A 16,679-nucleotide genomic window follows, 5' to 3' on the forward strand; every position below is an offset into this window, starting at 1 on the left:
TGGAGCTGTCTTTGCAGTGCCCCATCCAGCCGTGGCTGGGTTTAGTAGAAAGTCTTTCACTTATGTCCTTTGGGGCGGGAGTAGGTTGGAAGAATTAGACCTCAATCCTTAAGGAGCTGTATTTTTCAGCTTCAAGAAACAGCTGCCTTCTTCAGATTACATTGAAAAGCATCTTGTTTGTTTTACAGAACTGTCCAGAGCCCCCCTTCTCCAACCAGGACATTTGTTTCCTGATCCGGTCAAGGAAGAATCTACTGACAGCACCCCAGTGCTCACTTTATTGCAATGGGCTTACAGTCCCCTGACTGGAGATACCCTTTCTTTTAGCCCGAAGCTTACAACTGTGCTTGGTTCCTGAGCTCCCAAATAGGAGGGGGGGGGGAAAAAAACAACCTCTTTTCCAACCAGGCAGAACAGTTCATCTATTCTTTTCTTCATACATTAAAACAGAAAGATCCCAAGGAGTGAATGAAATCATTTTGTTACCTAGGTGGGTTATGTCAGTCCCCAGAACCTCTTGTTGAAGTCAGCTCTCAGTGTTTGCTTCCCAGTGTGTCGGCTTTCTTGAGCTGATGGAGGTTAACAAGCCAGATTTCAAATAGAATAGTGTTTAACCACATGTCAGGGTTTTCATATCAGGAATAATAACTAGAAAACAAGTCACTATAATAATTCTGTATTTAATTTACAATAGAAACCTGCTTGAATTCACTAGATATGTTTAGTCTGCTTTTAAAGTTATTCAATTAAGTGAATATGCGTTGCAAGTCATTTGAGCACTCTGTAGACACCGATGCTGTATTTCATGTGTTCATACATGTTTTGGTGATCATAAGTGGCCCCTAACCATTCTCACTGCTGCTCTTTCATCTCTGCAGATGGTTTCTCTGATAAGAGCTCTCACTCTGGTCAAGAAGCGCAAAACATGGAACCCATCCCTCCGGGGAATCCCGAAACAGAAGAGGTAGAAGCCAAAGTGAAAAAAGACAAAAAAAACAGAGAGAAAGAGAAGAAAAAAGAAAAGGGCAAGGCTAAAAGCAAAGAGAAGAAAAGGAAAGAAGAAAATGAAGATCTGGAAAAGAAGAAGAAGAAAGGCTTCGGTGTCATGTTGAGGTATGGCATTTTAAAAAAGCAGAATAACCCATGCTCATTATAATATTATATGAAACCACTGATACTCTCATAAAGTGGAGGAAGAATTATTTTAGTTGGACTCAAAATAATGTTTATGTTATTTAAAAAGAAATCAGTTTATACTTTTACACCAAACTTGTAGCTGAGGCAGAAGACATTTGGCAGACAAAATGTCTTTTTGTGCCTTTGAAATTCATTCCCATATGTCAAAAAAAATTGAGGTTTCAGGCTAAAAACAAGCAAGAGTGTGTGGAGGGGAATGGCTTTGTGGGGAATATTTCTGAGTAATACATGACCCACTCCCACACTCAGACCTTCACCTCCTCTCCCCTCGCTTATCTGCTCTTCCTTCGCATGCTTTGGGGAGAGCAGGATTGCTTGTGTTACTATAAACAGTCTCATAACATTTGCAGTTGCTGAAAACTACTAGCAATGATAAAATCTTATTTTTCGTGGCTTCAGCAATTGCCTGCGGTGGTCAAAACCTCAACTTTCTCCCTACCTGGCACACAATTTTGGATTTATTCAGTGGCTTTTGGTTGGTTTTGCATCTCTGGAATTATCAGAGAGTGGCCAGGATAGCCTGATGCTCAGAAATGGTGGAGAAATCATCTTTGTGAATGCCTAGCTGTGTCGTGCTCAGAGAAGTCTTACACAAGGTGGAATCCCTGAGCACAGTCTTTGTCAAAAGAAACAAACAAACAAAGCAGGACTTGTTACCTGAATGCAGAATAGTTGCATAGTTCATACAGACCAGACCACATGCGTCRGTGCTGGGCGTTCAGACCCAGCCGTGGTGCCGCCTTCAAATTGAGACTATGGAGTCATGGCTAGAGATGGCACTGGTTGTGTTTAGAGTCAACTTAGTTATCACGTTTGAAGTCGGAAGGATTTTTCCATTGGGCAGATTGGCAGGGCCATTATAAGAGGGAGGCTTGGGCACAGGAGGATGGGTTTTTGCTGCATCCGCAGGAGTTAATCTGCTGGGATTGTTTGGGCAAAACTCATCTGGCCATTTCCTTGCTTTTGCTGGAGCCTTGAGTACTGTAGGCACCCTAGTTTGTCATCCCTGCCTCTTATGCATGTTTAGTGTATTGAGGATTAAAGTGTTTTAATTTAAGTAGATCTTTGAAATTAATACAGCGTATCTGGAGGAAATTTAATGATCTCTCGTAATGAGGAGAATAGTCTATAAGACCATGTGGTTACTTCTGGTACTGAACACTGTTAGCTTTAGGAGGCTATTGGTGTTTCTCCTGGCATGCTGTATTGTAGGCCAGCTGGGTATGTACACAAAAGCTGCGGCCATTGCTTAGTCAAAGATGCACGTAACTGGTAATCTAAAATTCAGCTGTAAGGTGATCTCACTTACAATAGTGTTCAATAGGATAGTGCTATGTGAACTAGTATTGCAGCTTTCTATTGAGAAGTCCTCCAGATTCAAACATCCTGTGTTATATTGACCTTGTACATGGAAGGTTTTAGATGACTTTCTTCCATGCATCATCAATAGGAATCCTCAAAATTGTCCCAGCAACTTTTGAACAGTGAAGATATGTTGTCCAAAATACACAGGCATGCTTATGTGCCAAATTTCCATGGTTTCGGCAGTTGTTAGGGAGACACGTGGGTACACCAGTCTGCATTCAAATTGGGCTCTTTAGGAATGCCAAGGAAGCACATGCTCACACCTGCGCTGCGCACGTGCATTTGTGTTCGTACTGTGTAAAGAAATAGGGCTTAACATGGAACTGTAGTCAAAACACTGAATAATTAGGAGGGTGACTTCAGCAACTCTTTTCTTGTGTATCTTTAGCTTTATGTCTATTTTCATTCCCTTTTTTAGCTCCTTGCAGCAAATAGGTCTGTGGGAGGAAGAGAGGGATTGGCACAGAGGTCTGACAAAAGCAGCAGTACTCTGGCTCATGCATCACTGACAGACTCTTGACGAAGTTTTATTTGCAAGATCTTCCTTACGGGGGTGTGATGCCGGAGCCAGAAAGGACATGGGATGACGTCAAAATCCAAACCAAGCATTTGTAGTCGACAAAAAAGTCTCATAACAATCAATGTGCAAAGCTGGGAACAATAGGTTACCAGTCTGAGTGATTCACTGTTTTAGAACGTAGTTCACGTTTTGGTTGTACGCGTGATTTTTATACATCTGTTCTTTTCATGTGCTAGCTTTTTATTTTGATTAATAGTCTTCCCAGCAGACACTAATTGTATTTATTTACCTGTATGGCAGCACAAATGGGAATTTCTGTCTCACACTGTTGAAAATCTGTATAAAGCCACAAAGATGGAGGCAACAGATTACAATGAAAAGAGGAAGGGCTGTTTGTAAGAGCTAACAGGTCAGCTGGGAGAGTTTTTGAGGTTCTCTGTCCTTATGAGTGTGTTTTTCCAGAATTTACTAAATTGTTCTTGAAAAAAAATTTGTTCCTGAGAAGGCAGGAGTCCTAGGGAACCCCAGGCATGATAAAAATGAAAGAAGGATGATGACCTGTAAAGACTGAACAAGAGCAAACAGCATTGGTTTACAAAAGAATTGGAGAGAGCGTATGTTCTGCTCAAGATGGGCAAAAACAAGGAGGTATTTTTGCAGGGAGGAACAGCTGTGGGTAACAAAGAGAGCAAAACCAAGGATTTTGAATATGATTTAAAGAGGTAATAGGGAGAGAATGGGGGAACTTAAGAGGGGTTGAATTCTGTCCAAATAGTGGATCTGACAAGTATTTTTTAAAATAGTTTTGCAGTGATGGGAAGAGTGAGAAGTGTTTGTCAGGAGGGCTAGAGAGGAGGAGACTGCAGGAAGAAGTTTTAGATGATCAAGTATTTTAGCAGCATGGCTGGAAAGGAACAGCCAGATTTTTCATGACGTTGTGGAGATGGAACTGGCATGTTTTATTGGTGGAACATCTGTGGGAGAAAAGAGAGAAGCTGAAGATGACAAAAAGTTGTGAGCTTTTGCAGCAGACAAGGTGACTACTAATTCTTGGTAGCTTAAGAGAAAGAAATAGAACAAAGTATTTAGAAACAGAGATGACTTCAGTTTTTGATATGCTGAGTTTAAATGGGGTGGAGAAGCTGCCATAGGAGGCATTGGGAATGTAAACACTGTGTAGGGGCAGAAAGCTGGGTGGAGGAGGAGTCTGTGGTGTGCCTGCTGCAGAAGTGGTGGTGGTACTTGTGATCCCTCCTGTGGGAGACATCTGCAAAACAGGGAATGCAGGATAGAGCCCCTGCTAGACTGGCAGGAGAGGAAGACCCAGTAGAAAAGAAGTTATGAAAGCAGCTGGCAGAGGTTGGAAGAAAGGCACTATATCTGCCTGGGACACTGCAAATTCACTGCCATGAATTTTTCAAACTAGCTGAGTGATTGGCAGCCATGCAACTAATTGATCCTGCTGAGAGCAGGAGCCCCACGCCGATGTGTTTGTATTGCTGCAATTCCTGGGCTGCTTCGTTCAGAGCTGGTTCAGCTGAGCCTGCGCGGCTCTGCAGTGCTGCAGAGATGCCGCTAAATAGGAGAACAGACTTCCTGAACCTCAGTGAAAATTGGACTGAGACAAGAAATGATCATCCTTGGCGAAAGCTCCTGGACCTGAAGGACAATGAAACTAGTTCTGTCACCAGAAAGCTCACTGCTAACGAAGACACATGCACTTTCTGGCTTTTTCTGCAGAGTGACAAGGGGTCAGGTATAAAGGACAAAAGAAAGTAGAGTTTGAGACATGAAGCACCTGCTGGAAAAGTCGCATTTGTCTCTGCTGCGCTTTTTGTGCTGTACTCACTGTGTCATACATGGCTATAACAAGTTTTATCTTGATAGTATGTCCATGTGAATTGGCTTGTTTCTGCCTTTTAATCAATAACAAAGCGTTTCAAGATATTAAAACCAAACCCAAGCATTTATCTGTAGTACAAGAAGGTGTAAGTGTTGGGCTTTAGTCTTTTGCATCTGAGATTTTTGAACATATTGGAATTGCTACTGCATGGGTTTTTTTCTTTTTTCTTTTTTTTTAATTTAACAACAGAAAATAGCAAAGCTGTTAGCAGTTGCTAACAGATTTCACTTAGTGCCTCATCTGTTGCTCAGCTGCTATTTACTTGTAGTTGCTGGGTTTTTGTTTTTTTTTTTTTTTTAACACACATACGAAAAAAAAAAGAATGATTGCTTTCCTGTTAAGCTTTTCCTGGACTGAAGCTTTATTTAGGTGACTGTGATTCAGGAAGACCATCAAACAATCATGCTTTTATTTTTGTAATCATTGTTTTAAAAAAAAAAAGTGTTTTACTCAGTATTTTCTGAGTATTTACTCAGAATTTTTGGCTGTAGCATTTTTGACTCCTGCACTTGGAGCAAAGTAAGTTAATATGCTGGAGGTTTCAGAGGCAGATGACACTGGTTGTTACTGATTAGTTAACTTTCTATAATCCAAAGCAGTATTTTATTACGGTGGAGATTGTGTAGAGATTGTGTATCGTTGTTTGGTTGTACAAATTATCTTTCTTTTTTGAGTCCTGATGCATATATCACCTGCCATAGTATTGGATTTGCATATGTGCTGTCCAAAGAACAGAAGTTGATTTGGTTAACTGTATGTAACATTGGCTAAGCAAGCATTATTTTACTTTTTGATGTGTTCTGGCACATTGCACCATCATAACTCACTAAATAACCCAATGCTAGACAACAGAAGGCAAAGTAAATTGATATTGTATATCAGGAAAACAGTTACATTAAATACTATCATTAGCAGAGCTGTGACTAAATTTATACTGCAGTCTCAGGAAGAAGCCAGTGTCTAGCACCAGTGCTTAAACTCTTTCTGAATAGATATGATATTCAGTTATGTGCTAAACTTCTGTATGTTCCCTACAGATTCATAGCAGCAGCAAGACTGTGCCGTACCACATGAAAATCTTGGTTCCTCCCTTTCCTGCACTAACACGGCTGGCTGTTTTCAGGGCCTGGTGTGTTTTGAGAAGACTAGTCTGCCTCAAATGAGCCTCCCTCTACTTCTTTTTGAAGGTGTTTGTATTTCTATGAAAAATGCTGTAGTGAAACAACATTTTCTCTGCTTTTAAGCTAGTGCACGGTGTTGTGAGTTCAGAAGTCGGTCCAAGCTCTGTGGGGGGCTCTGGAGGCTATCTGGAAAGGTTAATTTACCCCTTGGTGCAGGGTGGTGGAAATCCCTGACACTGAGCACTAATGCAAAACACATTAGCACTTAGTACCAGGAACACAAAGCTGATCTAACCAAGAGGTTAATCTAAAAAAAAAAAACAATTATTCCTCAGTTTGCTAGGTGCTAAACTTTAGATTTTAAATTTGTCATCTATAGTTATTTAATTGCCTTGCTTTGAAGTCCTATCAAATATTCTTTTCTAACAAAGGTAGGCTTTGAGTTAATTTCTAAATTAAGTTGGAGAAAGACTGAACCTTTAAATCATCAGGGGAATGTGACATCTGCCACGCATTGCTGCTCTGTATCCTAGTCCCATAGCGGTTGTTACAGACCTGGTGTGTAATAAATGCAAGAAGTCTATGGCTCTCTTACTACCTTTTCCAGATAGTGATTGTAAAATTTCTCGGTAGCTCTTTCAGCTTTATGGGTATGAAGGTAAGTTAGCTAATGGACTGCAGCCACACCAATGAAATTTTAATAGCTAGTTACCCATAGGCAGAGGCCAGTAGGCTGAAGTCATGATTTTTTGTGATGTAAAAATTTAAGAGCAAGTGTGTAATTGGTGACTCAGAGTAAAGAGTTTTGCCAAACTGGAGTGCAGTGGAAGAACACCCTCTCGTTCATCCATTCATTATTTACACCCTTGATTCAGAAAAAAAAAGCTCCTCCTTTTAAAGCAAGTTAAAGTATTTAAGTTTAAGCATTAAAGTTAGCTTGGCTTTGCTCGTGTACTAGTGAATACATTCAAAATTGGTAAAGGTGAGAACATGTCTAACCCTGACAAATATTGCACGTAACTACAGCTTGAGATGTGTATTTGTGCACGTACCTGCAAGTGCAGCAAGAGGGAACGTAAGTGCATATTAGTTAATTTGCTTTTTCCTCTCTAGAAATAGTACATTTTCTCACATAACAATTCATCTTAAATTATTTACCTTCCATTTCACAATATGAACCATGAATATTTTATTTTTTGTCCCCTTAATTTGCCAATTTTCCTTTGAGCTAAGTGCCCTAGTGATTTTAATTTTTCATTCTAGATGGAAGACAGAAATGACCCTTTTTTTCATTGTTACTGTTATAGGCCCTATGCTTAGAATGATACTTTTTACAGCTAGCACTGTTGAGCCTGTAATGGTATTGCAGAGTAGATAGCATAATATACAGATATTGACTTTCATTAAGTATGGCACTGTGATAGCATATGGAGAGAATTTTTCTTCTGGTCTGAGTTGCACTGAGAAGTTAAGCATGGGTGAGAAAAGTCAGCAATATAATGAAGGAAGAGCAAATAACATGATGATGTGATTGACAGAGAAAGGCAGTGTCTGCATGTGTGCATACATATATTTATACACACATGCACACATACATATACACATATATGCATCTATATAAGTATATACATATATATGTAGGATGATGGAAGTCAATGCATAGACATGGACAGACAGACAAAAAAACAAGACTGGCTTAAATTATAATTTAATTAGACTAAAGTTATTTTAGAGGTTTTTTGTCCTCAGTAGCAAAATGATCTGAAATGGATCGTGCTTGTGTATTTGATAGTCAATTAATGAGGCAAATTAGTTATTCGGAGGCCTTGATTTCCTTTTGCCTAATTAATATTTCCACTTTCCAAATAGGTAAGTTGGTAAATACAACTCCTGTTTCCTTTAAAGAGCACGAGAGAATGAGAGAGAGGGGGTGCCTGATTAGTTTAATGTATTTTGAGTTTGTCAAGTATGTAAAAAAAATAAAAAAGACACATCTCAAATGATATGTATCACTTTCTTCCTTTTCCTCCACCGTATTGATTTCTCCTTGGTTGCATTCATAGTCAGACTAAAACAGAGAAAATAAGGGGGTTTTGTACTAAAAATGATCACGTGGACTGCCTACTAAAGGCTTATTTGTTTAATTAAGCATCTGTTCTCTTCTTAATATGCATGCATAAATCTCATTAACGTTAGATATATGCAAGTGCAGTGAAGAAGAATAGACCCCTTACTCTCATTACTGAACTTGGATAACGAGATTTATATTTACTTAACAGATCAGAGCAGAAAGTTCCCTCTGACTATTTAAAAGGACTGGAATTTACAAACTGTTTGCGGGGAGTATGCTTTTTGTAAAATAGTTGCATGTTCACTTCAAGTTAAAATATCATTATTCAAGTCATTATTAATCAAAAAAAATATATAAGAGAGAGAGAGAGAGATAACATGCTTTGTCTGTATGGATAATTTTGTGCATCCAAATTCAGTGACGTGCCTCCTTAAATGTACACCTGCCCTGTCAGTATTCACCTCTGGCTATTTCACACCTGCTAAAATGAAAGCAAACTCCAGTCCAATGGAAATATGAGCCAGCCTTTCCTGGAGGTGGCCTATTTCTTCTAAGTGTGCATCTGCATGTCTCCCACGTAACCCCTTCTGCAAAAAATGCCTTAAAAAGCAAAGTGTGTTCTTGACGATATCCCCTCATCAAGAACACTGTGGTGATGTGTTTATCCTTCACTCAATATCCTTGGCTATTATTTGTTTTAAAATCCATCTCTTGACTGAGGATAAAACTTGAATACCAGGTTTTCCATATAAGTTATGGTCCATTGGGTGTTTCTGTATGTAGTGTGTTTCTGCATTGCGGTCAAAGATCCTGAAGGTTTTAAAGTCAAGGTTTAGAATTAAGGCTGCCTGAGCTGCATTTTAACTAATAAATACGTATTTTCCTCAGAAATGCAGTACAGAGTATGAATTCTACCTTGAGACAAAAAAGTCTGCTTTGTTGACTTTCTGTCTCAGTATTTCTTATCGTATGAATGTGGTAAATGGGGGGGAGGAGGGGGAGAGACAACAATTAGCAGCAAAATGATACAGAGGGGGGCTCCTGACAGATTCCTTAACTACAAAGTGCTGGCAGGTGCCAGTTTAATAGGTATTGCCATTAACAGCCATCTGTAGAGAAAATGAAATGTACTCATCTCACTGAATTATGATTTATGCCAGACAAAGCAGTCAAACCAAAGTAATATTTATATTATAATGCAGAGTCATTGATTAAATGCACATGGCATCTCAAATCCAGTTGACATTTTAAGTTGAAATGATTGCAGACATGTAGCCATTTATTTAACTATTACTTTAAAAAATGTGTCTCTATTTGTTATTAATAGAAGAAAGTCAGACCTGGCCAATATTTCAATGGTCTGACCTTTTGTTTTGCTGACATATAAAAGGAACAAAGCTCCTTTTAGGGCAGTCACAATCTCGGAGAGCATGAAGAACGCTAGCTTCAGAAAAAACCTGGCCCCTTCGAGCCACCCTGTCCCTTTCTCCCATCGTCTTTTTCTCGGGGGATTTTTGAGGGAAAGCAGACAAGAGATGGTTTAGGATTTAGGAATATAGTCTGTGAGGGACTTTGTTTCAAGTGCTGCTCTGCTACTGGCTTCCTGAATGGCACTGGTTAACTCACTTAGCTGCTCTAGGCCTCAGTTATCCTTATATAAAGGATATCCTTTATCCTTATATAAAATGAAAATAGTAGCGTTTCCCTGCTTCTTATAGTCACTGTTAGGTTAAATATATTAATAAGAATGTTAAACAGTTTGGCTACTTCCATGAAAGTATAGCAGACAAATAGCTTTATTTTTAAGAAAATGAGTATCAAAAAGCAGTATGGTTTGTATGATTTCCCCATCTTCTTTTCCTCTGGTCTCTAGGATACTTTCTTCTTTCTCTGCAGATTTCGTAGTGTCTTTCCTTCTATTTTTCTCCAATGATTCCATTTTTTTCTCTTAATCTCGTATTGCCCAGTCTCTCATTTCCACACAGAGTCTCTCAGGTCTCTCTTTAACCTTTCCTCATTATGACTCACCTTTCCATGCAGTTTTAGCAAACTTTGGTCTCTTCTCTCTTTGAAAAAAAGCTGAAACAAGCCCAGTCCACAAGCTTTTGTGCTTTTGGAAGGAGCTCTTTGCTGGGACTGGGTTGCTTGCCCTTAGCCCTTYCTCTTGCTGCTGCTAGCACGGGAGGTCCCCCTGGGTCTCCTCCTCCTCTTCTCCCTGCTACCTCCTAGCTGCAGATGTTCTTACCTTCAGAAATGTGCTTTGGAATACAGTGGCTCAGAATATTAGTTGACCTTTTACCCTGGTTTTATACCTTCTTGGCAGGAAAATTGATTTTTCATTTCAAATTTAACATGGGCAAATTCGTTTTCTCTCTACCAACTGTTCCTCTTTATCTCCTTACTCTGTCATCATGGAAACTAGCAGCACCTTCCCCCTTTGCACAAAAGCCCCTGCATGGGATGTCATCTCCCGTGACCCTTAAACCCACTCAGTGAGATGGTCTCTAAAATTTGCCATCTTGCACAACACATTGAAGACCCGACCGCACACAAGAAACAGTGAAGCTTCTTGAACTTGTGTCTCGGCTTCTTCCCTCTCCGCTTGGCTCCTGGTGCCTGGCCACTGCCAGCTTTCTGGGCCTGGGGGCTGCCCACGCCACTGGGAGCGCAACCTCGCTTGCCTCTCCCAGCCCAGCCACCAGCGCAGTCTCCTCCCCACTTTGGCCAGCAGTAACACACCRGTGTAGTTGCGTACGCTTCTACTGGGCAGCAAGTGCTGCGGTTCTTTGGTGGCTGCACCCAGCGCGATGCAGACCTAAAGGTGAACGTTGCTAGCAAGTGCTCCTTCACAGAAATATTGCCTTCGATCAGTTGAAGTGACTTCTCTAGGGTCTTGCCTTGGATGGGGGGCAGTTTGAAAGGATTTGATCTTGCTCTTTAGAAATCTTTGACTAATTCCTTGTGGATGAAAAACAAGATGCCTGCTTCCTTTTCCCTTTGTGGTTTGCAATTTCCCACTGCTGGCCTATTTCTTAATTTTTGTTTTTTCTTATTGTTGAGGGGAATTAGTAAAGAATCTTAAAAGTTGACTCACAAGGTGAAAAATTGTCCATCTCTGTGTGTGTGTGTGTGTGTAACACAGCCTATACAGACTGCTAAGTATCTACTACAGTCCTTCAGCATTTAGCTTCAGTATTGGGTTTGAAGTAATTCGCTGTATGCTTGTGCCATTCATTGTCCCTTATGTGAAAGCAGTGGATACCTGGCCTCGCAGTCACCCCATGTTATCAGGTTGGTTGGTAATAACGTGTAAATAGAATTGCAAAGCTCTTTGCTGGTGACAGAAGGCCACCGGCATTGTCTGCTATTTTCTTTCTAGCCAAAGAACCATGGTGAGTAATGAGTCGGGCATTATTCCTTCTACCTCTGCCGTCCTTTTGTTTAGCTTTTTATCCTCTACTGTGGAAACCTGTAGTACAGTGGCTTAGTATAACAGATATGCTAATGTTCTGGTTTTAATTAAAACTAGGTTGAGGAAATAAACTATTCAAAGTTAGCTTTCCTCTCTTTCCAAATATATTTTCCATATCCATTTCTTTGTTTGGAGGTGCTTGTTTCTATTCATGTGCTCCTAAATTGTTCAGCTTCCCTAATAGGCAGTGAGGAAGGACGGCTGAGGAGCTCACCCTGTTAGTCATTTAGTCATCTTAGTTCATGTTTTTAAATTACTAATTTTTGCTTGTTTGTTTTAATGCAGTCTGCACTGTAAATATAATTCCTAATACAAGAGCTTTGTCAAAATATGAAGATTTTGTAAAACTTAAAAGCCACTGTGTGGCTGCAGAACATTTTTACTAAGATTAGAGTATATGCTGGAGAGTAACTTACTTGACCTAAATTATTCTAAAAGAAATTAGCAAATGTTTCTTTCCTTTAAAAAGGCAGATTATTATGGGTATAAGTGCTGCAATAGGTTAATGTACCTACCTCTTTGCCATCGTTCGTCTGGTACAATGGAGGGTGCTCAAGGAAGACTCAGGCTTGCGACAGGAGCTCTGGGCTGAAATGGTTTGCTGTTACGTAGAGAAACACAGAGCAATTTCTAGCCATAGTTCTGCTTTGAGTTCTGCCTGCCTGTAGCAGTAGTGTTAGCCTCTTTGTTCATGCATGGGAGATATTTCCTGACTTCTGCAGTTGCAAAGTGGAGGTTGTATTTATGTGATCTGTCGTGTGAATGCTGACGATGTTGTGCAAGACCTCCCTGTGATGAGGCCTGTAGACCTTATGGTGCCAGTTCTCTGTAAACTGCCTAATTTGCTGATTTGCCTGTGAACTATGTTGTACCCAGTGAGTAGTGAAAACCGATTTGGCATGCAAGCTTGCTAGTTCTGAGTGGATAACTGGCTTTAGTCCCTGCTGCTGTAATAAAGTGGATTTGGTTTTATTGCATCTCCTGCATGGAAATTACTATTACAAATCTGTGTTGTAGAGATACTTCAGTGTTTTACAAAGACTTATACATTTGTGCATGCTTTGATGGGAGGAAGGAAGCCACTCTTGTACGAAATATGTGCTCTCTCAGTCTAATTAGAAGCACAGCAAGTTTTAGAGAATCTGAAGCGTGCTAACAAAAATATTCCAATAGCAGTATATTTATTTAGTTCATGCTTCATATTTATTCTAGCTTAAATACCAGCTTCCTCTTGTGAAGATATTTAAAATTGGAGAGAATGAGTTTAATCTTTTCTGGTTTTAGGCCAGAGTTTAAAGAAATTGAAAGAAGATGATCCTGTCATTGTGGGGAAAAAAATCACTACAAGCCCTGGACCTATTGCAGAAAACTTATGTTATACCATAGACTGCTGGCCATGCACTTACATGCAATTGAAAATAGAGCACAGAAAAGATAATCTTTCACTGGGAAAGATTAAAAAAAAAAAACAAACCTAACCCACAACCCTAGAGTAGAAAAAATTCTCAGAGGATTGAGGTTTAGAATAACTAAATAGTTCAGGATTTACCTCAGTGATTTAATAACTTATTGAGGCCTCAGCCCAACAGAGAACAAAGCAATAAACTACAGCTGTATTATATACTCTGCTGTCGTCTTTGCGCGAGATCTTTATTAAAACAATGCATTCACACCATAGTAAAAGGCTACAGTGGAGCTAAAATTCAAATACATAGGTAACTCTTTTTGAGATGTGTTGATTATGTGTATATATTTAATTTACAGAAACGTACCCACACAGAGTCCAAATTTTTCTACCTTTGCTATTTTAACCTGTTATCTGTATTCTTGTATTTTTATCGAACTGCTGCATTAGTACATAAAATCTTTTAAAGTATTATATAATTAACTTCCAGAGTATTTGGTAACAACTGGGTCTCCCTGACATGCTATTTCTTCTATGACTGCCAAAGGTTAGAAGAGGAGGTGGTGGATTTAGGTGTTAGTACTATAAGCCCTCCAGGGGAGGGGGGCAAGGAGGATGCTAATGACTCCCTATGCTAAAAGGAGCTTCTTTACAGTACAACAATCTCATCACATCGCTATAACATATCTCACTCGTCTTCTCAAGGAGATAGACGCACCCAAACCTGTTAAAACAGCCCACCTCTGGAGATGAGCATGTTTAATGGGGTGTTGTATTAATGGCTTCATGGGATGCCCAGACGATTTGTTGATCATGGCTGTCAGTTTATTGTCTTTCTCAGTCTTTGTTTGTTTTGCCTATGTCTGCTGTTCGCTGAGTACCTTGGGACACAAATTACCCATCATAGATAAAATTTACTGGTCAAAGGTTAAGTCACTCTCATGAGGCTGCTTGCTTGCGATAGCACTGGTTGCTGTTGACTTTGATACTGCATTTGTTGCAGTGATATTGTAATGCCTTTGCACAATAATTAAAACTCAATAGAAAGGTCTAGTGTAGCTGTTCCAGGTAGATGACAGCTTGGTGAATTTGGTCTGTCATCAGTTCGAGTAGGCTTCTTTGTGAGGAATCCTGTGTGTTGTCTTTAGAAGATGCCAGCCAGCTTGAAACCGGACTGCTCCCTCCTGTAGAGATAAATCCACATCCAGAGGGATTGAACATTTTATGACGTCTGGCTGCATTTAGACCAGCACCATCCTTAAGTTTCCACAAAGCTAAATGGAAAATTATGTTGAACATTTAGGTTTCAGTTTAATGATGCAAGAAAATCATCATGCAAGGCAGATACAGACCTAAAACAAGCCTGCAAATATAAAGGTTGATGCAGAAATCTGTCGTATAAATCAGAGGAGATTTCATATACAGCAGTGATCAGAGGAAGGGAAAAGATAAAAAATTAAATTGGTTGCATAAAATGTCATGCTAATTTATAAGCTAAAATGAGAAGATTGTAAATGAAGCACTGAAGTATGAGTTTTTCACTCTGTTTGTAAATATTGAATTAAAATGAGTTTTAAAAAGTGATACAAAAAAACAAACCCAAATTTTGCTCAGTAGCCTTCTCAAGTAACTGACTAAAAAGAGGAGAGGAAAACCAAAATAAAACCTCAGGGAGGAGGGGCGAGGGGAACCTAGAAAGCAACTTAAATTGATATACTGTCTGCATAAAGATAATTGAAGCCATGAGATTTAATTAAAATCATCCAGTGGCTGTTGCTATCAAGAACAAAACAGTGGGCCTCAAACAGAATCCCGCCGAATGTGTGCAGGGAATTTTAGGTGCAAGATAAAAGAACAATTTTACTCTCAGCTATGAATAAAGGTATTCAGTGAAGAACAGCTCAAGCTGTGGGCGTTGCAAGGCCCCTGGGTGCCAAATTTCAAGGATAACCAAATGCTCTATAAAAGCATCTTGTGATCAATTGTATTGAATGTCATGGACAAGTTGCATTGAACCAACACAGATGACAACCCATTTGACTGAGCACAGAGAGATCATTACAGACCTTTAATAGGGCAGTTTCAGTTCAGTATCTGTCCATTTTGAAACTCAGTTTCATAATAATTGTGTCAGTCTTTTGAAAAAAATGAAACTTTAATAAAGTCAACATATTGTAGTAGTTCTGGAACACAGAACAAAGAAACTGAGGAGAAATTACTGTAACAAGCAGGTTTATAACCTATTTCCTTTAGAAGAACAGCTAGAACTTGTGTATATAGATGACAACAGAAAAATTCCAGGAGCCCAGGCTAAATTTACATGACCAGTGATGAGGTTAACAGTGAAAATATTTATTGTTTCATGACAAAAGTAGGAGAAATAGAGTTAGCTGCACAAGTGATCAGATCTGATTGTAGAAAACAAAATGCAAATACTGAGGGAGGCCAAGGGGAATGACCAGAATGAAGGAGAGGGTGATAGATAGGGAAGGGTTTCGGGAGCCTGAATAACCAGGAGCTATTCCAAATAGTGGAGAGCATCCTGGAGCCTTCAGTCTTACTAAAGAAAAAACTAGCAGCTGTTTCAAGCAAGTATGGATTAGTCTTAAACCATCCAACAGACTGTTTCCGTCATGTAGCACTCAGTGCTGGCGGGAGGGAGCAGGGTTTCTGTCCTTGGGAGGTTTAAGAATTCACTGAGTGATTCTGCCCGAGTGAGGCAGCAGTTCAAAACCTCAAACATGACAGAGTGGATAATTCTGAAAAAAAGATAAGACTGGGTCAATTAAAATATTTTATTTTTACTCTTGATTTCTCCTTTTTGAAACCTTTTAATATAATTGGGCTGAAGTACTCATCTGAAGAGTCACTCTAATTAAACTCCAAGATATTTTATTGTAAAAATACAAGAAAATATGACAATTTTGAAATTCAAAAAATTCAACCTGTGACTTTACTGATCTCTTCTAGTGGTTGGCTTCCCAGAAAAACAAAGAGAAAATGCTTATCAAATGAAAAACTGGTGACCTCTACAGTTTGCTTGCTTAATAAAATTTACTAGCCTAGAAAAGAGAAGTATAGTATATTTTATAATATATTAGGAAAAGGACCATTGTAATTACTGAACCTAAGGTGTAACTTTATAAAAAGATGTGTGAGATGTGGGTGGAAAACGTAACCTCTTTTGTAAAGTCGTCACTGCTATTAAACTGTAAAAATCTGGCCTGTGCCAACATTACTGGAGCAGGGAGCAAAACTAAAGGGAACTTTAAGTGGTATCAACTGATGGTCCAGAAAGGTATGTAATAGTAATAAACCTTCAACAAAGCACTGACTCATAAATGCGAGGGAAGGACGGTGATGGCGGGTCAGGCCGCGGCGGCGGCTGCTCGGGCTCTCTAGGCTCTGCTGTGGCGCCGGCAGCGTTGGGGAAAGCAAGAGCCTGCCAAGGTAGCACCGGCCCTCGCGKGCTGGCGGCAGGCTTATGGGCTGGAAACGAGTGAGAAAGGGTACTGGCAGCTCCCCGGGAGTGGAGCGGGAATACCGAACGTGAAAAGCAAGACGTGTCTCTGTGCTTCTCCCGCGGCYGCCAGTGGAGCGCGCAGCGCGTCGCGTGCCTCTCGAG

At 39.9% G+C, this 16,679-nt stretch overlaps 1 protein-coding gene across 1 annotated transcript in view; it reads left to right on the top strand.

The window, feature by feature from the left end:
* PARD3B (par-3 family cell polarity regulator beta) overlaps positions 1-16,679 on the top strand; it is a 411,041-nt gene that overhangs the window by 268,858 nt on the left and 125,504 nt on the right. Inside the window, exon 20 of the mRNA XM_026088114.1 lies at positions 879-1,113. Within this exon, the coding sequence (XP_025943899.1) occupies positions 879-1,113 (235 nt within the window). The remainder of the gene's footprint in view (positions 1-878; positions 1,114-16,679) is intronic.

Source organism: Apteryx rowi, unplaced genomic scaffold, assembly GCF_003343035.1.
Source record: "Apteryx rowi isolate R43461 unplaced genomic scaffold, aptRow1 scaffold_12, whole genome shotgun sequence".
NCBI lineage: Eukaryota > Metazoa > Chordata > Aves > Apterygiformes > Apterygidae > Apteryx > Apteryx rowi.